The sequence below is a fragment of the Primulina tabacum genome, chromosome 15 (genome assembly GCF_025594145.1).
Source record: "Primulina tabacum isolate GXHZ01 chromosome 15, ASM2559414v2, whole genome shotgun sequence".
Taxonomy (NCBI): domain Eukaryota; kingdom Viridiplantae; phylum Streptophyta; class Magnoliopsida; order Lamiales; family Gesneriaceae; genus Primulina; species Primulina tabacum.
In genome coordinates, this window is record NC_134564.1 from 26,618,185 (window position 1) to 26,643,218 (window position 25,034).

Below are 25,034 nucleotides of genomic sequence, written 5' to 3' on the forward strand. Positions count from 1 at the left end.
CCCTTCAACACATACATCCCGATCGAATCTGCAACCATTGATATGCTGAGAGTTGTATATTAATTTGATAATGATGCAATGTAGTTTTGAGTACTAATAATGATAAAGCACATTTCTTGCTCTGGCCAGAGAATCCTTGCATTATTAAATCATCATATCATATAAGATATCTTCACACGTAGGCAAACGGTGAATCCCCGACTACAATATATTTGCTCCTACGTATGTTGAAACTACACTCAACCTGTTTTTGATGACGCTCAATGGAGTCGGTAAACGGATCAAAGTACATGCTGGTACGTATAACCCCTACATTGTCTCGGGCCAAAGAACTAATGGTGTACAACCATAACCACGGACTATTCCACTCGATAATTGAGAAACACTTGGACAGTCCGAGGGAGAGTTGTTAGTACATTATCATATGATCACACATCTATATGATTGAACATCTTCATGCACTTGTCAATGAAACATGACGTTTACATCACAAATGATAGTCTTAATCTCAAGCGACATTTATCCTTATTTTAGGTGACTGATTCGACTAGGAGTGTTGGATTCCACCAGAGTTTGCACACTCCGTTTAGAATATCCCTAATGAGTTTCATGATTTTACGTTACGAGGTAGATCTCATGGTACATGTAGTATATAAAAGAACTTTATATATGCATTTTACATGGGTATACAGATAAAAGTATAATGTCATAATTAGATAAAATCGTAAAATATTATAAAAATAAAAATAATTTTATATTAAAATTAGTAAAAACTCAAATCACATGTTGAATCGCTAAACAGATACTCTAACAAAAAAAACCGTATATCTTAGATGCTTTCGGCAGACACTCGACTCTTTATTTTATATGAATATGATGAGAAATTAATAAGTAACTTACACCTACTACCTGTCGTCGAAATACGGACAATTATGGCATTCCATTTCTTCGCTTCTCTATGAGCAAAAGAATTGCTCAATGAGATCCAATTGATTAGCTTTACTTCATATTCCATTTTCCCATTAAAAACCCAACGAAAATCACGAAAACTAGGATAAGGATATTCAGAGAAATTTTGTGGATCACAGACTTGTTTTCCTGGATAAAGGGGAGAAGAATTCCGTCCCAGATTTGCGTTGAAATTCAAAAGAGAGCATTATGAGCGGTAAAGTGGCGGCGGGGGGCAAGTTAGACGACGAGCAACTGGCTCAGCTCCGCGAGATTTTCCGATCATTCGACAGAAACAACGACGGGAGCTTAACGGAGCTGGAGCTCGGGTCGCTCCTTCGATCTCTCGGATTGAAGCCGAGCACGGATCAGCTGGATTCTTTGATTCAGAAGGCGGACAGGAACAGCAACGGGTTAGTGGAGTTCTCGGAGTTCGTGGCCCTGGTGGCGCCGGAGCTCCTGCCGGCTAAATCTCCTTACACAGAGGATCAGTTGAAGCATCTATTCAAGATGTTTGACAGAGACGGAAATGGGTATATCACGGCGGCGGAGCTGGCCCACTCGATGGCCAAGCTCGGCCACGCGTTGACCGCGGAGGAGCTGACGGGGATGATCCGGGAGGCGGATACGGACGGCGACGGGCGGATCAGTTTCCCAGAATTCTCGCAGGCTATTGTGTCTGCTGCATTTGATAATTGCTGGAATTGAACAACGAATTGCATTTGGAACAGGAATACTTTTTTTTTTGTTGGGGGGTTTTGTGGAATGCAATAAATATAGATGGGAGAATTTTGTGTGTGTTTGGCTTCGAATATGTGCTTGATGTTGATTATGATTATCATATACATAGTGAAAACTTCTCTCTTTTATTCCCACTCTTCTGGATTTACAATTTTATCATTCATATCATATTTTTGTTGTGAGAACCACCAATCCAGCAACTACTTCATTCGCATTATCAAGAAAAGAGCCAAAGGGCCAAAGAATTTGAAATGTTTCAGACATCATGTCAATCCAATGGACTCAAAGATATGCATCCTAAGTTAGCTTATAGCAAGCTCAAGAATTTCAAGAGACTCGTTCATTTGAAATGGTAGACTTGTAACCGCACTAATAAGTATGAAATAATGATTTTTAAAGGAATAAATGATCAGGAATTGATGATCATTCAGCTCCTACACTTGAAGTCTGTAAATAGAGGTCTTAAGCTGGATAAATATCACACCTAAACCACTCCAAATTTTCGAGTACCAGTTGCCATGGGAAGAACGAAACTTTGCTTCCATTTTCAAGATTTTCAAGCCGAAATTATGTCCAAATGTTGTTCCAATTCAAGCAAAGTTCTCGTCATTTTCGAGCCTATCGACTTCGCGTTTTTTTTATTCAAGAACAATCAAGTGAGTGATCTTATATTTTAAAATTATATTTGGTATATGAATTAATTCCGTTTTTGAAAATATCGTTCGAGCATAAATTATTCATTTCATGTCGTGTCTTTCAGAAGTTCGTCGTCTGGTCTTCGCCAATTTCCGGGACTAGAAACTCAAGAAATTTACTCTTCAGAGCTTCTATCCATCTATGAATCTAACGCCGTCACTGATGATGGAAAGATTAAAATGAAGGTCAACAATGAGACTATGATTGTTGATGAAGAGTTCTTCTGGAATTTATTCAATCGGCCAGTTGAAGGCCTTTCAAGTTTCTTCGAAGTGGCTGCTGCAGATATTGAAGAAATGTAGTAGACCTTGCTCTCAACCAATGGGAAGATGATAAAAGTATCTGAGGCCAAGAGGGAACTAAAGCCATAGTTCCAGCTTCCTTCGCAGCCCTAACTCTTGAGAAGCTTCAAGTGATGACAGCCATCGTCAAAGGAATTCAGATGAATTGGTCATCGATTTTGTTCATTATCTTGAAGAAAATGGTGCAATCGACCAAGTAGTCGAAGGGATCTCTAAACGTCTCTCGCTACTAAATATACTTTAAAATATGCAAACATTTAAAATATATCGTTTCCACTCAAAACCTCATGAATCAAATATCTTAAAAAACAGTTTTATCATAAATGCGGAAAATGAAAGATCCTCGGAATGCACTGCCCAGCCCAGCCCAGTCCACCTCAAGCGTCAAAGCCACCATCGTCCTCATTTTCATTACCTGCAACCATTCAAATCTAATGAGCCTAGTGACTCAGCACGTCTGAACCATAATAACTAGTAATACATATACATGCACAAGCGTCAATAAAAATACTTTTACTCAAATACATTTCACTTAAAAATGATGAGCATATACAATTTTCATAAACATATAGAAATCCTCATCATACAACATAAAAATATCTTTTGGGTGAAGTATGATCGTTGAATGTGACTAGCTATCAGCTTTTATCATCTGCTCGATTGATCAATCTACAAACCATGATACCTGGCGACGGGGCGTCAGCAACTTTCATAACTGGGCCATGGGCTAATATAGAAATCTGATATTGGGCTCCCTCTGGGGCCTTCTCCCGTAAACGGGCTCTCTCAGAGGTAAAATCCCTCACGGTATTCCCACGTATCCTCTATGTCACAGTCAATTCACATCCCTCAAATTTTTATTTTTTTTACCTAGCATGCATCGTATATTAATCATATAACATTAAAATTTCATAAACATTAAAAATAATCATTTTTTCATACAATAATTGCTCAGGACGCTGCCAGGACTTCTAGCCTTCCTCAGATGTAAAATGACCATTTTACCCCTGAAACCCTAACATTTCCCATTGAATTTTTTTTTTAAAAAAACTTTGACTCGAGTTTAACCCAAATTATCATATAAGCTTAGAATTGACTCTGAAGTATTTTCCAAGCATCAACTTGAGCCTTAAACCCATTTTTACAATTCGACTTAAAAACTTAAAATTGAAGTCCAGATTTTAACCCGAATTGATTCAAACCTTAACGAAACTTTCCCAAATTCGAACCATGACTCGACTGAACCTTCCTAGTCTCGATCCAGACCCAAGAACCCAGCTGAAAGCCTGCTGCACTAACTCGTCTGCCTTCGGCTCCAATGCTATCCTCTCGGCCTAAACCCTAACTTGGCCAGCCCTCAAACAGCCCATACCCGACTCCAACCAAACCATCTTAGGACTCTACTGGGCCACCATAAGCCATCCAACAGCAAGGACCCGACCCATGCACAGGCCCTAGCGACTATTCACTTGGCCGAACCCTAGATCTATACCAAAGGGTAGGTCCGATCGGCCCCCTTCAACAGCTACTGAACAAAACCCATTCAACCACTTGATGGACTCCTCGACATCACCTAAATCATCTCCATAACGTAAACTTACCGGCAGTAGTCCCCAAGCAATCGAAATAAGCCAAGAACATGCAAGAAAACCATGATTCATGCAATAAAATCAGTAAAATCAAGTATAATTTGAGATCTGCAAGTTTTTATGCATAAAAACATTAAACACACATAATATAATCTGAACAGTGCAAAAAGATAGGTTTAAGACGTGCCTTTGCGATTTAAATACCCGGAACTCGATACTTGATAAGAGGGAACAATAGAGACGATCGGGAGACCACTTTCCTACACTTTCTTCTATAAAAATCCTTCAAAAATCCTTCTTAGGTCTGCTGGAAGAGCTTGGCTGCTTGATCGAGCAAAACTTGCACTGTGGAATCTTAATAAAAATATGATTGTATATGCTCAAAAATTAATCGCAAGTGCACGATGTCAAGTAATAGTATAATACACGTGAGTACGAGTATTGTTTCACTGGAGACTGTATTTGACAATTATTATTTTCAGTTATCAAATCTTTAGCAACGAAAATTTGTTTGATTGGTTTAATACTACTATACTCGAACAAACATGCAAATAAAAAAATCAATAATTAAATAATGAAATACGATAAAAAAATGGTTGATTTAAAATTCAATGAAAAATGGATTTGTTGGGAATTTCGGTTCATCTACTGCTCGTTAATTAATTAATTCGTTCCATCGTGACTGTATGCTTTCGACAGGATTTCCTATTCAATTGAACACACTCTGTCGAGCTATGCCAAACTAATTCTACTCAATGAAGTAATTAAATGTCTTTTATTATTTATCAAGATCGAATTGCATGTCGATCTATGAAATCCCTTAGGTTTCGACTCTTAGGACTATAACTATCGGCGCGTATCCAATTTCATATATCTATGTAAATTGTAGATCCACGGATTATACAACTCGTTCCTATCACAAGTTATTCTCTCGAACTCACTCGCAATATAAAAACGTTGTTAGAGTTAGCTACGCTTTAACAACACGATAAAACAATAGTATAATCAAGAATAAATCAGAAATCGATATGTGAATTAATTTAAATCAAAGTTTGGGGTAGGATCCCTTAAATCCCAACAAATATGTAAAGGTTTAACTACTCGAATTCATATTAAAATATAAACAAAACAAAGTTTAAAAGATGAAAACTAGATTAGAAATACTGGGCTAGACGAAAATGCAAGGAACGACGCCCGGAAATCTTCGAATCTTCAATCCAAGCGCAAAAACCCTCTTCAAGCTTGTGGCGGCTGCTCCAATGAATTCTTAATGAATCAAAAACGTCCCCCAATCCTTCCCATATCATCCACATCCCAAGACTAAGGTAAGTAATCGGCAAAGATATTTTTCCAAAAATTGGTGGCGCTCGGGCGGTAGAAAATTACCGCTCGAGCGCCACATCTTCTGTAATATTTCTTGAGGAATGCGACATTCACGCTCGGGCGGTAGAACATTACCGCCCGAGCGCCGAGTCTTCTGTAAGTTGGCTTTCGGAAATTAAATCTCGCGCCCGGGCGGTAGAAAATTACCGCCCGAGCGCCATACTTTATGGACATCATCTTAGCTATTCACCTCTCGCCCGGGCGGTAATTTTTTATCGCTCTGGCACCAGCCTTTCTGCCATTTTCTTCTTGGATTGCGTACTTTGCTCCAGATTTGGTTTTCCGGTCATTTTTCCTGCAAATTTGTCACACACAAGTTAGACATGATCAAATGCAAATGTTTACTCTAAAATGAACAAAATGTAAATGAAATGTACGCATGCACAATGCAAACACACACAAACTAATGCAATAAAACATGTAAAAACCACGTCTATCAACCTCCTCATACTAACCTTTTGCTTGCCCTCAAGCAAAATAGGTTACAGACTACAACTAAAATATGAAACAAACACAAAGTGAACGTATTAAAATAACTAGAGTGATGGCGAACTAGCAAACTGACATCTCCTGCCTCAGCGGGTTTGTGAACCACATCCAATTAGTCAAAACACACATCCATTAATACCCCTTTCAAAACATCACAAAACATTTGTATTTTTCCACAAAGTATGGTCGTGTGTGCTGTAGATTTTTCTAGCTTGTGTTTCAGACAGTATTTTTCGCAAATCATGTGGGTCGCCGAATCGACATGTCAACACAAGTTTCTCTCTCCTGAGTTCTGTTTCTATTCGGGAACCAGTAAACACATAAAGCGGTAGAGCTTCATAGTTGAACAACAAAATTTAGGAAGTCAATAGCCATAAGTGCTCAAGTGGTTTAGAAAGATTGGGAGTACGTAGATCATTTTCACTATGCACTTGTCACAATTTTTTCTCTGACATTCCTCGACGCCTTACATCTCCATCTTTTTAGCCTTGGGATAGGATTTCATCCCTTTTTGGCTCCCCCACACCTTACATTCCCCTTTTTATTTATTTATTTATATTTTTTTTGGTGCATAGTTTTCTCATGCGTACTCCCTAGGCTTGGGATATAGGGTAGGTTCATTTATCTGACCTAGGAATGAATTTTTAGGTCCTATGCACGATTGGGATGAAGGGTATTTGAGGTATACATTTGATTTTCTACACGAGTTCATGCTACTGGTCAGTCACTTATTTCAACAGAAATTCATTCAAGTTCTACTCGCATCTTATGTTTCTCCAGTTCCCCTCACAGATTATTTTGAACTTAACTGGCATCGACACCACTATCAAAATCCACTATGTGTGCTTAAAAAGATTTCAATTTACCTGGGGATTTATGACGAGTGATAAGACTAAGCAACATGCAGTTCATTTATCCCACAATCATCATTGGCTACAAATTTACTAGTTTCACCATCATCTGACACTCATGCAAGACAACTACGAAAAACGACCGCCTCATACTAAAGGTGTGCAATGTCCCCTATTGCACAAAAAACCGAAACCCAAAAATGCAAACACAAAAGGGGACACAAAAAAAAATGCAAAAATAAAGCACGAATGCAGCAACAATTAGAAAAAAAAATTAATGCAATAGACAATAAAAATGTAAAGAAGGGGAAACAGTGAACTCCCCTGATCAAGGCTCCTCCTCATCGTGCTCCGGTGGTGGCACTCCGGCGGCATCCCATTGCGGAAGATAGTCATACTGAAACTGGTAGGGGGGAATGAACGGCGGAAGTGGTGGTATGGTCCCTGGATCTACGCCCCCGTGGATGAGCATAGTGCGCATCATGGAGTCGAGATGAGCAAGATGTGTCGCAACGTTGGTGTTGACCTGCTCATGGTGAGCCATGAAGGCAAGACTCTCATCCATTTTGTCGTTCTGAGTGCGCCTGCGGGGTTGTGGGCGACGAGGGATGATGGTGCTTGATCCACATGCCTGTTCCTCTTGACTGGGGAAGTCTACGTGTCGCTTTGCCCTCTTCCGTTGTAAGTCATCTGCACAAATAGCCTTCATCGGCTGCAACCACTCCTCATCATCCCGGAATACAACTCCTGCCCTCGCACACAATTCAGAGATGATGGTGGGGAAGAAGAGACCGACATGACTATTGTGAGCACTCAACATGATCTGAGAATGTATAAGTTTGCCCACATTTATGTTGTAACGAGCAGTCAAAGCATACAGGAGCACCGCCCGCTCTTTTTGCACCTCGCTCTTATGCGAGACCGGCATCATCCTTCGGGCTACAAATAGATACCAAAGGGCAATCCCCGCTTTCAAATACTTCTCGTCAAAGTAGTTTGGCGGTCCCCCCAACGGTTTCCACATCGCGCCCGTATGGCACAGCTCTGTGAGGATCATTTCATAATCGGGGTCGGCGACCAAGGCCTCGAATTGAGAGTCATCCACTTCCTCCGTTTCTAATAGTGCATTGATCGTAACAGAGTCACACGGGACTAGTCAACCCCTAACAAAGACCCTACCATCTGTCCCTTTCGCTGTATTAGCATAGAATTCTCGAACTACTGAAACTACTGCCGCCTTGGGTTGATCTCCAAATTGTTCCCATCTACGCCGTCTCAACTCCACAAGAGGCCCTAAGTGTCTGTCCTCAAATTGTCTACGGAATCCCCTCTTGGCTATAGGGTTTCTGTGAATCTTAGCAGGGTTTCTGTGAATCTTAGCATGATCGTATCTAGCCCTAACCGCCTCACTCACAAACCGATGTCTATCAAAGGACGAAGAGGGAGAGGAGGAACCGGGATTACCTCGTTGTTTCTTGGGAGCCATGGGGGTGTTGATGGAGATGGTGCCTTGAATGGAGAAGATGACCGGAGAGAGGTGTTCTTGCTTCCTAATGAAGATTGTGCCTCGTTGCCGGAGAATTGAGTTGAGAATGAAGTGCCTGCACAATAAAATCGAAAAGGGGGCCGAGAGTGTTGTGAGGGATTTGAGAAGTTTCAGAGTGAGAAAGGGGAAAGGGGATTTCACGTTTTTATCTGCAGGCGCGCTCGAGCGGTAGACAATTACCGCTCGAGCGCCAGGTTCTCTAGAATTTTGTTTTGCGAAATAAGTGTTCGCGCTCGAGCGGTAAAATATTACCGCCCGAGCGCCGAGCTCTCTGGAAGTTTTCGAAATAAGTAGTCGCGCTCGAGCGGTAAAATATTACCGTTCGAGCACCAAGCTCTCTGGAAATTGTCCCCTCCTTTTTTTTAAAAAAAAAATGAAGACAAAACAATAACAATAAGAATAAATAAAACATAACTAACATAAATAAAACATCGAAATTAAATGCAAGATAAGGGGGAGAGAGGTAGTTCTCAATTTATAGTCGAGAGCTTGACTGTCGGTCAGTCTCAGTTCGGATTGTCTTGGAACCGGGTGATTCCAAGTTGTGGCTCAATTATGCCACTCATGTAGTGCTTTAGCCGCTGTGGATTGACCGTAAATGTCCCATCCTTGCCTTCTTGCAATTCTACAGCCCCCGATGGGTAAACTTTGGAAATCACGAATGGACCAGACCATCGCGACTTCAACTTTCCGGGAAATAGTCGCAACCGAGAGTTGTAGAGCAGGACGTTTTCACCTTCCTTGAATTCCCTCTCGACGATCCGCTTGTCGTGAGCCTTCTTTATTTTCTCCTTGTATGACAGTGCAAGATCATATGCCAGGTTTTGGAATTCCTCCAACTGATCCAGTTGTAGCAGACGTCGTTCACTTGCATCAGTAAAATTAAAGTTCAGTGCTTTTGTGGCCCAGTATGCTCGATGCTCTAACTCTACAGGTAAATGACATGCTTTACCAAACAACAACCTATATGGTGTAGTGCATATAGTTGTTTTAAAAGCAGTCCTATATGCCCAAAGAGCATCACCTAACCTCATAGACCAGTCCTTCCGACTCACACCTACCACTTTCTCTAAAATCCGCTTGATCTCTCGGTTAGACACTTCCACTTGACCACTCGTCTGGGGGTGATAGGGGGTAGAGATCTTATGTGTGACACCGTATTTTCTCAAAAGTTTTTCAAATAATTTGTTGCAAAAATGGGTGCCACCATCACTAATGATTGCTCTTGGTGTCCCAAACCTGTTAAAAATATTCTTTAAAAATTTCAGGACCACTTGAGCATCATTAGTGGCATATGCTTCTGCCTCTACCCACTTAGACACATAGTCAACCGCCACCAAAATATACTTTTTCGTGAGCGAGCTGGGAAACGGTCTCATGAAGTCGATCCCCCACACATCAAAAACCTCACACTCTATGATGTTATTCAATGGCATTTCATGACGGTTAGAGATGTTACCTATCCGCTGGCATTTATCACATGCTAGCACATATGAACGAGCATCTTTAAAAAGGTTTGGCCAATAAAAGCCACATTCAAGTACCTTTGATGTCGTCCTTGTTGGTCCGAAATGACCACCTACTTCACGGTCATGGCAATGGTGGAGAATTTGACCAAACTCTTCCTCTGCAACACACCTTCTTATCATGGCATCTGCACAAATCTTAAACAAAAACGGTTCCTCCCAAAAATAATACTTCACGTCAGAAAAAAATTTCTTTCGTTGGTGAAACGATAGATTTGGTGGAGGTGTGCATGTGACAAAAAAGTTAGCAAAATTGGCATACCAAGGACAATGTTTCACCTCAAACAGTTGCTCATCAGGAAACCAATCATCAATAGCCGGATCTATACAGTCATTACTAATCAGCTCCAACCTAGACAAGTGATCCACTACCACATTCTCGATACCTTTCTTATCTTTTATTTCTAAATCAAATTCTTGCAACAATAAAATCCACCGAAGTAAGCGTGGCTTTGCATCTTTTTTAGCAAGTAAATATTTCAATGCCGAGTGATCTGTGTAAACAATTACTTTGGACAAAACAAGGTATGAGTGAAATTTGTCAAGCGCAAATACTACTGCAAGCAATTCCTTTTCAGTTGTTCCATAATTCAATTGACCCTCGTCAAGGGTCTTACTTGCGTAGTAAAATTGTATGAAATAACTTGTTTTGACGCTGGCCAAGCACAGCCCCCACCGCAGTATCACTGGCATCGCACATGATCTCGAAGGGCAGATCCCAATCTTGTGCCACCAAGACAGGAGCCGTCACCAAGCGCTCATTCAAATCCTCGTACTCCTGTAAACAATCAGAATTGAAATTAAAAGGCACATCTTTCATAAGTAAGGAAGATAGAGGTTTGGCAATTTTTGAAAAATCTTTGATAAACCGCCTATAAAAACCGGCGTGGCATAGAAAACCTTTAACTCCCTTGAGTGAGGCTGGTGGTGGTAGGTTCTTTATGACTTCTATTTTAGCTTTGTCCACCTCAATCCCTTATTCCGAAAACTTGTGCCCTAAAACAATTCCCTCTTGTACCATGAAATGGCACTTTTCCAAATTTAGCACCAAATTTGTCTCCTCGCATCTCCTCAACACGGTTCTCAAATTCTACAAACACTCATCAAACGTTGAACCAAAGATAGAAAAGTCATCCATAAATATTTCAAGAAATGTGTAAGGACCGTGTATCATATTATCGTAAATCCTATGTGATTATTGATAATTCATGAATTTGATTTGTGATTATGCAATTGATGTATATTATGACAATGAAATTGAGAAAATGAATAATGAATATGAATTGACGTTGTAAGAGCTCGAGTGGAGAAGCCGGACGCCAACATAATACCAAAACCAACCTTTGGTACAAAATATGTGGCGCCCGGACGGTAGAAAATGACCGCTCAAGCGCCAGTGTTGAGAATGTTAGTGCTCGAACAGAACATGCTGCGCCCGAGCGGTAGTTTTTGACCGCCCAAGCGCGGTGCATTTGAAACTCGGGGGCAGAACCTGTCGCGCTCGGGCGCGAGAATTCTACCGCCCGAGCGCGAGAGGCGGTGGGATAAGAATAAATTCTTCTCTTTCTTTCCTCCGTCAGTTAACTTCAATAATTTCGAGGGAATTTGAGAGATTTTGATTTTCTTTCGTTCGAATCGACTTCAAAACGCTGTCTAAACGCGAAACAAATTATATATTCGTGATCTTCGCGTCGAGGGCTTCTGACTGAGGTAATTTTCTTCTGGTTCCAGCAGCTCTAAATATCAAAGTGCTGGAATAGCATGTATTTGAAGTTTAATTTCCTATATGTAGTAGAATAACCGACAAGAAACTCATATTCGAAGTCGGAATTGAATTATGATATGATTATGATTTGATATGAATTTTTGAAGTTTCAAATGATATTTGAAACTCATATTAATGATTTTGGATTATGTTATTGATTGGAATGAGTATGTTATTGATGTAGATAAAGTGTAATATCAATATCTTCAGGCTACATCAACTAGAAACGAAGAATTGAGGTATGTTGCGACCGGGTAACATACGACAAGTATCTGTATTATATGATATATGTTGGATTGATTTGACTGATTGGGTTCAGAATATGTGTCTATATGCCTTATTTGTTGATTGATGTAGCATAATTGACATTGAGATTGAGATATCGATGTATAAAATAAATGTTTTGTTAACACACATCGTTTGATGCATACATCGATACATGACATGCACGTTGAGCTATGATACTTGGATACCCTGATATGATTTGATTGGATTCTGGGGTTTGTGAACACAATGCTATGTTTGGTATTATGTGACCCTTAAAAACATAGACATTAGTGGCCCCGATGATTGGATATGAGATTTGGGATTTGATGGCGCTTTGTCGACGCTATCATACGAGTATCCCTTATTGAGGCCGGTGTGCCAGCTCGAGCATTGATTTGAAAGCGATTCGTTTGATTCTGACATGTGCTCAGTGGATGGGCATTTGACCCGATACCTCCACGACATACATGCATTGCATACCATATATCATTGTTTAGATACTTGTGGTATATATGATGGTTATTCCATACGAAGCTTTGCTCACCCCCAAGGGGGGGCTGTTGTTGTCTTTGTGTGTGGACAATGGCAGGTACTCCAGGATATCAGGAGACCGGAGAGGGTACTTCTGGAGGGAGTCACAGTCTGAGTTGAGTTTTATGTTTTGTTCCCAGTATATATGTATATGTATATATATACCGGGGCATATCCCGAGGATATGAGATGTTTGTATGTGATTGGTTTTTATTACGTGTGGGCATGTTTATGGTGTGAGACTAAATACTATTTTTAGTATTTAAATTATATAAGAAATATTTTGGGCTCGTTGTAAAGAAATTTTAAACCCGTTTTTCGCTGTAATTAGTTAACCCTAATCAAAGTGCATTGTAATAACGATTAGGAGTCAATGGCTCCACACTATATGGTATCAGAGCATAGCTGGGAATGCTCGATTGAGTTTTGTGTACACTTGAATTGGCACAAATGAATTGTGCGCTTGTGTTTGATCTATTTGTATTACTTGCTCCTACTTGATTTGATTTGAGTAAGTATTTGATGAGATTGATGATATGAGATGATGATGATGTGAAATTGATATGGATTTGTGATATTCATCTTTTGATTGTAGATGGATCCCACAAATGAAACTGCGAGTAGCAGTACTGAGAGAATAGTTGGGCAATTTGAAGGATTGTCCATGGATGTAGTGATGGCTCGATTCCAGGATTTGAAACCACCGAGGTTCTTTGGCACTGAGAGTGCTGAAAGAGCAGAGGCTTGGTTAAAGGATATCGAGCACTTGTTTAATATTGTTGAGTATTCCAAGGCTCGGAGACTGAAACTTGCTTTGTATCAGTTGAAAGACCGAGCTAAATCTTGGTGGGAAGCCGCTGAGATTGGATTGAAAGAGGTCGGGATTGAAGTCAAATGGGATGTCTTCAAGGCCCAGTTTTTGGAGCAGTATTCCCCTCCATCCTATTATACTGCTCAGGAGAATGAATTTAATAATCTGCAGCAGGGAACGATGACTGTTGCGGAATATGCTTCAACGTTTTCTACTCTGTTGAAGTATGCACCTCACGTAGCTGGGAATGCGAAGACAAAATATAACAGATTTGTGAATGGATTACATCCTGCTATATATACTTATGTTGTTTCTGGATTGCCTACCAGCTACGCAGATGCAGTTGAACGAGCTAAGGCAGCCAAGGCTGGACTTAAGCGAGGAGGTCCACAGTATACTCCTCTACCTCCTGTGTCAGCTCAGCAGCCTACTTTGCGATCGAGAGGTAAGAAGTTTAAGAAGAATGGTACTGTTTCTGCGTCTTCTTTGAGTTCGAGTGGATCCCAGAGAGGGAGTCCTGTGATTGCTCCCTACTGTAGCCATTGTGGGGGTAAACATACTATCGAGCAGTGTCGAGGTATGTTTGGTACTTGTTATCAGTATGGGCATTAAGTCCATTTCTCTCGAGTATGTCCGAACAGGAGTACGACTTCTTCCCAACCCCAGCCAGGATTTAGAGGTGGCCCCAGTATGATGAGACCTACTGTTCATGTTCCATCCTTTCAACAGTCAAGTGTCCCACGATATCGAGGATCGGGTGGTCAGAGTGCCCAAGTTCCTCCTCAAGTGAGAGTGTACGCCATGACCGAGGATCAGGCGAGAGAAGCTCCTGGTGGAGTGATTGCAGGTATTTGCACGCTTTGCGATTATCCCGCACGTGTTTTATTTGATACAGGAGCATCTCATTCATTCATATCTCATGCATTTGTTGCATCTCATGATATTGAGTGTACCCCGTTGTATAATACTTTGTCGATAGCCACGTCAGCAGGGAAAATTATTTTGTCTGAGAACGTTGTGCATAATTGTGTATTGATATATGAGGATAATGTGGTATTTCTGAATTTGATTGTCCTCCCAATGCACGACTTTGATTGTATTGTTGGCATGGATATATTGATGGCAAATCGAGCTACTGTTGATTGTTGTAATGGAGTGGTTCGATTTCGACCAATTGATGGACCCAAGTGGAATTTTTATGGCAAGGGTTCCCAAGCCAAAATTCCATTGGTATCTTCCTTGGAAATGTCTCGACTTTTGACTAGCGGAGATGAGAGTTATCTTATCTACGCTATTGATATCTCTAAGAAGGAGCCTTCCTTATCTGAGATTCTTGTTGCGAAAGAATTCCAGGATGTATTTCCCGATGAGATTCCTGATTTTCCTCCTCATCGAGAAGTTGAGTTTTGTATTGATCTTGTACCGGGAACTGCGCCTATTTCTAAAGCTCCTTATCGCATGGCACCTTTGGAATTGAAAGAATTGAAAGAACAATTACAGGATCTTCTCGATAAGGGATATATTCGACCGAGTGTATCACCTTGGGGAGCTCCAGTTTTATTTGTTCAAAAGAAAGATGGTACTATGCGAATTTGTATCGACTATAGGCAACTGAATCGGGCTACTGTGAAAAACAAGTACCCACTTCCTCGTATTGATGACTTATTTGATCAGCTTCAGGGTACTTCTGTTTACTCGAAGATTGATCTTCGATCTGGATATCATCAAGTATGTGTTCGAGAGGAAGATGTGCCTAAAACTGCTTTTCGTACGAGGTATGGCCACTATGAATTCTTGGTTATGCCTTTCGGTCTTACGAATGCTCCTGCTGTCTTTATGGATTTAATGAATCGTGTCTTCCGAGATTATCTTGACCGATTCGTTATTGTATTTATTGATGATATTCTTGTGTATTCGAAATCGAAAAAGGAGCATACTGAACACCTGACACTGGTGCTTCAAACTCTTCGCAATAGCCATTTATATGCCAATTGTCCAAATGTGAATTTTGGATGGACAAGGTGGTATTTTGGGGCCACGTCATTTCGAGACATGGCATATCTGTTGATCCTGCGAAGGTCGAAGCTGTATTGAATTGGCCGAGACCTACAAATGTTCCTGAGATCCGTAGCTTCATGGGTTTGGCTGGATATTATCGTCGTTTTATTGAAGGATTTTCGAAAATAGCTAAACCTATTACTCAACTGACACAGAAGAATTAGCGATTCATTTGGTTAGATGAATGTGAAACTATTTTTCTTGAATTGAAGACGAGATTGACCACAGCACCTGTGCTTACTATTCCCTCAGGTACCGGAGGATTTGTGGTGTTTACAGATTTGTCTGGTAAAGGTTTGGGCTGTGTTCTGATGCAACATGGCAAAGTGGTTGCTTATGCGTCTCGTCAATTGAAATCTCATGAAACTCGTTATTCTGTTCATGATCTCGAATTGGCCGCCATTGTGTTTGCATGGAAGATTTGGTGCCATTATTTGTACGGAGAAAAGTTTGTTATCTATTCAGATCATGAAAGTCTGAAATATCTTTTTTCTCAATCTGATTTGAATATGAGGCAACGCAGGTGGATGGATCTCCTGAAGGATTTTGATTGTGAGATTCAATATCACCTTGGATCGGTGAATGTTACTGTGGATGCCCTTAGTCGAAAAGTTTATGATTCTGTTTTAGCCTCTGTTTGTGTCGCCAAGGTACATGATGATATATGTACTTCTGGTTGGACTTTTCACTCGAATTGGAATTCTGTCACTGTCTCAGCAGTGCAAATTGAGCCGAACTTGATATCGAAAATACGAAAGGCCCAACGAAGCGATGCTTAGATCCAAAAGTCGAAAGAACTTGTATCTGCCGGACATCAGTCTGGATTCCAGATTTCTTCTGATGGTTCTTTACGACTTAATGGTCGGATGGTAGTTCCTAATGATTTTGATTTGAATTCTGCCCTTCTTCGAGAAGCACATTGTAGCAAATACAGTATTCACCCTGGAGGCCGAAAGATGTATTTGACATTGAGACCTCAATTCTGGTGGAAACATACGAAGAAGGACATTGCTGAATTTATTTCTAAATGTCTTGTCTGTCAGCAAGTGAAAGCCGAGAGAATGAAACCTGGAGGATTACTCCATAGTCTTGAAATCCCGAAATGGAATTAGGAACATATTGCTATGGATTTTGTGACTCATTTACCTCGTTCGCCCAAGGGCTGTGATGCTATTTGGGTCATTATTGATCGGCTTTCAAAATCTGCGCATTTCATTCCGTATGAACGGACTTATCCTTATAAGAGAATGGCCCGCTTATACATTGAGAATGTTGTGAAGCTGCATGGTGTGCCAGTCTCAATTGTATCTGATCGTGATCCCAGATTTGCTTATAAATTCTTGGGTAGTTTCCAAGAAGCGATGGGTACGCGTTTGGCTATGAGTACTGCTTATCATCCTCAAACTGATGGCCAAACTGATCGTACGATTCAAATGTTAGAGGATATGTTGCGTGCGATTGTGATGAACTTCAGAATGGGATGGCAAGATGCCTTACCATTGGTTGAATTTTCTTATAATAATAGCTTTCAGACGAGTATCGGTATGGCACCGTTTGAAACTCTATATGGGAGACGATGTAGATCACCGTTATTCTGGGATGAAATTGGTGAGAGACAATTGACTGGACCTGAAATGATACAGGAAATGAACGATAAGGTGTGAGAACCTGAAATTCCAGCAGTAGCAGCAGCTAGAGAATTTCAGCAGAAGCTAAAAATTCCAGCAGAAGCTAATATTTCAGAAGTTGGTATTTTTCCAGCAGATTAGAATCCAGCAGCAGCAGCACGAAATTTCAGCAGACAGTTACTAATTCAGCCATGACTTGTAACTGAAGCATTTAAAACGGAATAAAGATTGTTAATGGCAGATTATGGTTATTAATTGGGAGGCTAACAGTCAGAATTTTGCCTATATATATAACACTCTCAAACCTCTGAAATGGGTTACACAAATCTTGAGATTATCACTTGAATTTTTGAGCTAAGAAAGTGCTGATTTTCGAGCAGCATAAACCTGTAGCAAGAAGAAGCAGATTTCAGACTTCAACCGAAACACTTTTAGCAAATTACTGTAAGTGGGCTTATGTATAAATATCTTGAAACTCGTTTGATGATTTCTGTTTTAAAGCAAAAGTATATTCTTGATTTCTGATATCTGATTTTGAAGCACTGAAACTTAGTGAACTAATGATAGGAATATATATTCTGAACATTACTGATTATTGATTACTGATTACTGGTCTCACCCCTTAGAGGAGAGAAAATATAGGGGACTGATATCAGTTTAGCCATGAAATTCACGAACGTGCTCAGTGCTTACATGTTAAACTTCTGATTCCTGATTTCTGAATACTGATTACTGATTTCCGAATAGTGAATACTAATTTCTGTTATGAAAATGAGAATTTCTGTATATTATTCGTATTACTGTTTCTGTATGAAAATGATTTCGAAAACTGGGAGTTATTCCCGCCCCCGCTTACTGAGTGACAATCATATCACTCACCCACCAAACTCATCTCAGATAAAAACGATGAAGAGTTGATAAGTGCAATTTATTGTACTTTTATTACTTGTTTTTAACTTAGAATTTTGTGATTCTTGAGCAGGTTTTATGTGATTTGTTGTTGTTTTTGTTGTTTTTGTTGTTTTAGTTTGGAAGCTTAGAATGAGAGTTTGGAGTAGTAAAGTGTTGAATTGGAAAGTGCAAAAGATAAAAATTGCCGAAGCTCCAGCGCACCCGCGCTAACAAAGAGAGCGCACCCGCGGCCAATGAAAATCGAATTTCAGAAAATCTGCCGAAGCTGTACTGCACCCGCGGTCCTTGTTCTACCGCACCCGCGGTCACTGAAGTTCGAAGATGAAAGTTTTCCCCGAAACAGCAGCGCACCCGCGGTCTTCGAAAAACAGAGTCCGAAAAATTTGTAACTTTGTGGGCTGCGCATGAAAGTCTATGAAAATGATGTGCTACTATTTGAGACTTGTCTGGACTTTAAAAAGACATCATTTACTTACCATCTAGGGTATTGGGAGATCAAAATAAGGAGTGGATGCTGCTGGAAATTATTGAAGACTCAAGTTCTTCTAGTTCTTGAGAAATCTTTTGCACAAATCCGAGGACGGAAACAGCACTTCAAAATCTTGTCCTAAGATCTTCTTTCTTTTATTTTTCATTTGATATGTCTTGTTTTAGAACTATGTTTTATTGTTTTGCTTGTATTATTATGAACTAATTTTTATTTCTAGAGGAATGATGGAACAAAACTAGAAACCATGTGTTGGAACCTATGAAATAAGTCATTTAAGTTCTTCATCTTGTTCATTTGTATTATTCCAATCTTAATGCTTTCAATTTATTGGCCATAAGTTTAATGATTTATATGTTTATAATTTATCACTTGGAAGATGAAATTATAAACAAGAAAAGGAAAAAAATACATCAATGGTATTTATAGAGTTTGGGAGAGCCTATAATGCTATTTAAGCTTATAGAGAATTTAGTGCTTGATGTGTTATTTATTTGTAGATTGTTGATGGGAACATTGCAATCAAATTTTAGATAACTAATATCGACTTAGCACTCGGGAGAGGGAGTAGATAATTATAGAATTCTTGGCTAATGAATAAAAAGGATTTTTATAACATAGCTACAAGAAGTTACACATGGTGGATAGTTGAGTGAAATCGGACCTCTAGATCTTTTATTCCATTGTTATTGTTATAGTTTGGTATTATATTTATTTAAATCCATTTTCAATTTAGTTATTATTGCAAACAAATCTTTTAATTGATTTTTCTAAATAAAATCAAGACTATTTAATTACAAGCATTAATATACATTTATATACATACTCCTCGAGGGATCGACACTTGTACTCGAAAATACATTTTATTACAACTTGACGTTGTGCACTTGCAAGCAATTAAGAAAACACGCAACAAGAGTTGTTAGAAGAAGAGGAGCAACTTCAGTTTTGGGGCTGGTGATGAAGATCGTTGTTCTTAGTTCTGATTTATTTTCCGCTGCATCTGTTCAGACATTGTATATTCTGGTTTTACATTTTCGCTGTAAAACATTTATCATTGAGTTTGTATCAGACAATGATTATTATGAATAAAAGATTGGTTTCTGAATTTTGTACTTCTGAGGCTTGTTGTTTTCGAATGTAAATTTGAGAGCAACGCCGGTGTCAACCAACCCCCGTCCCGGGGCGTGGCATTGAAGTGGTATCAGAGCGAAACCGGGTTTCATAATCTGGGGAGGATGAACTAGAAGTAATAAGTTCTAATAGACTTTTGAAAATACGTTCTGAAAATTTCGGGAATAGACTACTGAAAATAAACTACTGCAATAGACTACTGAAATGATAGACTGAATACGTACAGTTAGGAAAATCAGTAGGGAAACAAAGCAGTAGACCAGTAGATCTGAAACCAGAACCAGTAGATGGAAACCAGAACCAGTAGATGGAAACCCGTAGTATCAAACCAGTATTAGTATTGTTACCAATTAGTCTTGATTTTAATTTAGAGCTGTTTCTATTGGATTACATTAAACATTGATTTGTTTCTTGTCTTTGTTTGACAGTGCATGCGAAGATCGCAAAATCTTGACTTGCTTATCTTTGATCCTGAGATCGAAAGAACCGCAAGAAGATTAAGAAAGGCAAGAAGAGAAGAGATTCAAGCAATGGCTGACAACAGAGATAATGAAAATCCACCCCCTGCAATACCTATCAGAGATCATTTTAGGCCGCTACTAAATGCTCATTACTCGGGCATAGCACGAGGGACTATTAATGCAAACAACTTTGAGCTCAAACCCGCATTGATAAACATGGTTCAACAGAATCAGTTTGGGGGAGCCGGTACAGCAGATCCTCATCTACATCTCAGAACATTCCTTGAAATCACTGACACAGTAAAGATAAATGGTGTTTCTGATGATATAATTCGATTGCGCTTGTTTTCTTTTTCTCATAGGGACCAAGCAAGAGGATGGCTCCAATCGCTTCCTTTGGGGAGTATCACTACATGGCAGGAATTAGCAACCAAGTTTCTTGCTAAATATTTTCCACCTGCGAAGTCTGCACAGTTGAAAATTGAGATAAGTACTTTTAGGCAGACTGACTTTGAGCAATTATATGAGGCATGGGAACGGTATAAGGAGTTGTTGAGGAGGTGTCCAAACCATGGTTTTGAAGATTGGGTACAGATTGAATTGTTTTACAATGGTTTGAATGGACAAACAAGAGGCAATATGGATGCAGCAGCTGGTGGCACGATATTTGCAAAATCACCTGATCAAGCATATGATTTGCTTGAACAGATGACCATTAACAATTATCAGTGTCCGTCTGAGAGGTCAGGAGTAAAGAAGCCAGCTGGGATGTATGCCATAGATCCTATTACATCACTCACCGCACAAGTTTCAGCTTTAACAACTCAAATTGCAGCTATGAATAAAGCTAGTACAACAGAGGTTGAAAATGCATCGATTGTTACTGAAGAACCACACATTCCTGATGAGGCTCATTATATCAACAGTAGGAATTTTGGTGGCTACGGAGGATATCGAGGTAACCCTCCCCCTAACACTTATCATCCTGGTTTGAGAAATCATGAGAATTTTTCATATGCTAATAATAAGAATGTGTTGAATCCTCCACCGGGGTTCAATACATCAAAGGGGGAAGGAAAACCTTCACTTGAGGATCTAGTTGGGACATTTGTTGCTGAATCTAGTAAAAGGATGGCTAGGACTGAATCTCGTCTTGATGGCATGGAAACTCACATGGGAAATATGGGTGCCACAATGAAATCATTGGAGACACAGATTGGACAATTAGCTAATGCATTGAGAGATCAAAATAGAGGTCAATTCCCAAGTAATACTGAAGTGAATCCAAAGGAGCAATGCAAAGCTGTAACTTTGAGAAGTGGAAGAGAACTAGAGGTGCAAAGTTCCAAGGAGAGAATGGACAAGGAGAAGACAGTTGAAAAAGAGGAAACAGAGGGATCCAAAGCTGAAGTTGAAGTTGAACAACCTCCGGTATTTAAGCCAACTCTTCCATATCCGCAGAGGTTCAAAAAGAAGAAATTGGATGATCAATTTGCAAAATTTTTGGAGATTTTCAAGAAGATTCACATCAACATTCCATTTGCTGATGCTTTAGAGCAAATGCAAAACTATGCAAAGTTCATCAAAGATGTGATGTCAAAGAAGAGGAAGTTGCAAGATTTCGAGACAGTGAAGTTGACCGAAGAGTGTAGCGTCATTCTCCAAAGAAGCTACCACAAAAACTAAAAGATCCAGGGAGTTTTACTATACCTTGCATTATTGGTGGTACTCAAGTTAATAAAGTTTTATGTGATCTTGGAGCAAGTATTAATCTTATGCCATTTTCTACTTATAGGGACTTGAAGCTAGGGGAGGTAAAACCAACCACTATAACTTTGCAACTTGCAGATAGGTCACTCACCTATCCTCGTGGAATTGTTGAAGATGTTTTGGTAAAAGTTGACAAGTTTATCTTCCCTGCTGATTTTGTAATACTTGATATGGAAGAAGATCAAGATGCTCCATTGATTTTTGGGCGACCCTTCTTAGCCACTGGAAAAGCATTGATAGATGTACACAAAGGAGAACTCACCTTGAGAGTTGGTGGAGAATCTGTCATTTTTAATATCTATCACGCCATGAAGGAGTCATATGAGGTAAGCACTTGTAAAGGCATTGATGTTTTAGACTCATGTATGTCCTTTGATTGTGCAGGAACTAGGGATCCCTTGTAGAGCTGTTTGATAGGTGCTGCTGGAACTGTTGATGAAGAAAATTGGGAAGTGAAAGAGCAACGGGTGGCTCTTGAAGCACTGCAGAAAGAAAGGAGAAAAGATGCACCGCCTGAAGAGTTTAATGTAAATGAGAAAATTGAGGTAAAAGCACCTTCTCCTGAATTAAAGGAACTGCCAAGCCACCTTTATTATGCATTTTTAGGTGAAAATTCGACATATCCGGTAATCACCTCTTCCTTTCTTACTTGTACTGAAAAAGAGAAATTGCTGAGAGTGTTGAGGAAATTTAAAACTGCATTTGGTTGGTCTATTTCTGATATCAAGGGGATTAGTCCCACTATATGCATGCATAAAATTTTGATGGAGGAGTTGTATACTCCTTATGTGGATCACCAGAGGAGGCTAAATCCAGCCATGAAAGAGGTAGTGAAAAATGAAGTGTTGAAATTGTTAAATGCTGGAGTTATATATGCTATTTCTGACAGCAGTTGGGTATCGCCTGTGCAAGTAGTGCCTAAAAAGGGTGGAATGACTGTGGTAAAGAATGAAAATGATGAACTAATATCTACTCATATTGTGACTGGATGGCGAGTATGTATTGATTATAGGAAGTTGAACAATGCCACACGTAAAGATCATTTTCCATTACCTTTTATTGATCAAATGCTTGATAGACTTGCTGGTTATTGTCACTACTGTTTTTTAGATGGTTATTCAGGTTATAACCATTTTGTTATAGCACCGGAGGATCAAGAGAAGACAACTTTCACGTGTCCCTATGTCACGTTTACTTTTAGGAGAATGCCGTTTGGGTTATGCAATGCACCTGCAACTTTCCAGAGGTGCATGATGGCCATTTTTGCAGATATGGTGGAGGAAATAATGGAAGTCTTCATGGACGACTTTTTGGTATTTTGTTCGTCGTTTGATCACTGTTTACATAACATTTCCCTTGTTTTGCAGAGATGTCAAGAAAAGAACTTAGTTCTTAATTGGGAAAAGTGTCATTTTATGGTCCAAGAGGGTATTGTTCTTGGACATAAAGTGTCTTCAAAGGGATTAGAGGTAGACAGAGCCAAAGTGGTTGCAATTGAAAAGCTTCCACCACCGAAGAACATCAAAGGGATAAGGAGTTTCTTAGGACACGCCGGGTTTTATCGTAGATTTATCAAAGATTTTTCTAAGATTTCTAAACCTCTGTGTAACTTGCTTGAAAAAGAGTCGACTTTTATATTTGATGATGATTGTTTGCAGGCATTCGAGAAGATCAAAATGGCATTGGTAACTGCACCGAGTATGATAGTGCCGGACTGGAAGGAACCCTTTGAGCTAATGTGTGATGCAAGTGATTATGCATTGGGTGATGTATTAGGCCAAAGAAGGGAGAAGATGCTTAGGGCGATTTACTACGCAAGCCGCACGATGGATGCTGCACAGCAAAATTACACTACAACCGAGAAGGAGATGCTTGCAGTAGTATTTGCTTTCGACAAATTCAGACCTTATTTGATTGGCACAAAGGTAATCGTTTTCACTGACCATGCAGCTATTCGCTACCTATTCGCCAAGAAGGATGCAAAACCACGCTTGATAAGGTGGATTTTGCTATTACAAGAATTTGACTTTGAGGTCAAGGATAAAAAAGGTAGTGAAAATCAGGTAGCTGATCATTTGTCAAGGCTTGAGCTGGAGGAGAAGAAAGAAGAGGGAGCTATACAAGAAACATTCCCTGATGAGCAACTCTTCAAGGTAAATTCTATACTTCCTTGGTTTGCTGATATTGCTAATTTTTTGTCTTGTGGCACTCTTCCTCCAGATTTGAGCTATCATCAGAAGAAGAAGTTCGTCCATGACATCAAGTTCTATTATTTGGATGATCCATTTGTATATAAGAGGTGTGCTGACCAAGTGATTAGGAGATGCGTGGAGGGTATCGAAGCTCAACAAATTTTGGAGAAGTGTCATTCTTCACCATATGGTGGACATTTTGGAGCATCACGAACAGCAGCTAAGGTATTGCAATCTGGTTTTTATTCGCCTAGTTTGTTTAAGGATAGTTATGTCTTAGTAAAGTCATGTGATAGATGCCAGAGATTAGGAAACATATCTAGGCGTCATGAATTACCACTGACAAATGTTTTAGAAGTAGAACTTTTTGATGTTTGGGGCATAGATTTCATGGGACCCTTTCCCCCTTCTTTTGGTAATTCTTATATTTTATTAGCTGTTGATTATGTGTCGAAATGGGTGGAAGCAATCGCCACCAATACTAATGACTCTCATGTTGTAGCAAAATTTGTGCATAAGAACATCTTCACTAGGTTTGGAACACCGAGAGCCATCATAAGTGACGAAGGTACGCATTTTTGCAATAGAATTTTCAACTCACTTTTGGCTAAATACAATGTGAAGCACAAAGTGGCACTAGCATATCATCCTTAGTCGAATGGACAAGCTGAAGTATCCAACCGGGAAATTAAGCAAATACTGGAAAAGACTGTCAACACCAACCGAAGAGATTGAGCTATGAAGTTGGATGATGCGTTATGGGCTTATCGGACTGCATTCAAGACGCCTATTGGGATGTCTCCCTATAGGCTAGTGTTTGGGAAAGCATGTCATCTGCCGTTGGAGTTGGAGCATAGAGCATTTTGGGCTGTGAAGAAATTAAATTTTGATTTGAAAGCTTCTGGTGACGTTAGAAAACTGCAGTTGAGCGAGATGGATGAATTCCG

The 25,034-nt window shown here is 39.7% G+C and overlaps 2 protein-coding genes across 2 annotated transcripts; one reads left to right on the plus strand and one right to left on the minus strand.

Annotated features, from left to right (window-relative positions):
• The first annotated feature begins 882 nt into the window (after window positions 1-882).
• Window positions 883-1,813, plus strand: LOC142527923 (putative calcium-binding protein CML18). Its single transcript, XM_075632917.1, has one exon. The coding sequence runs from the start codon at window positions 1,159-1,161 to the stop codon at window positions 1,654-1,656; it is 498 nt and encodes a 165-aa protein (XP_075489032.1). The 5' UTR covers window positions 883-1,158; the 3' UTR covers window positions 1,657-1,813.
• Window positions 1,814-9,051: 7,238 nt separating this feature from the next.
• Window positions 9,052-10,891, minus strand: LOC142526015 (uncharacterized). The gene is made up of 4 exons (XM_075630290.1): window positions 10,689-10,891; window positions 10,334-10,423; window positions 10,090-10,183; window positions 9,052-9,663 (listed from the first exon to the last, which is right to left on the minus strand). The coding sequence occupies exons 1-4, from the start codon at window positions 10,889-10,891 to the stop codon at window positions 9,052-9,054; spliced, it is 999 nt and encodes a 332-aa protein (XP_075486405.1).
• Window positions 10,892-25,034: the final 14,143 nt, after the last annotated feature.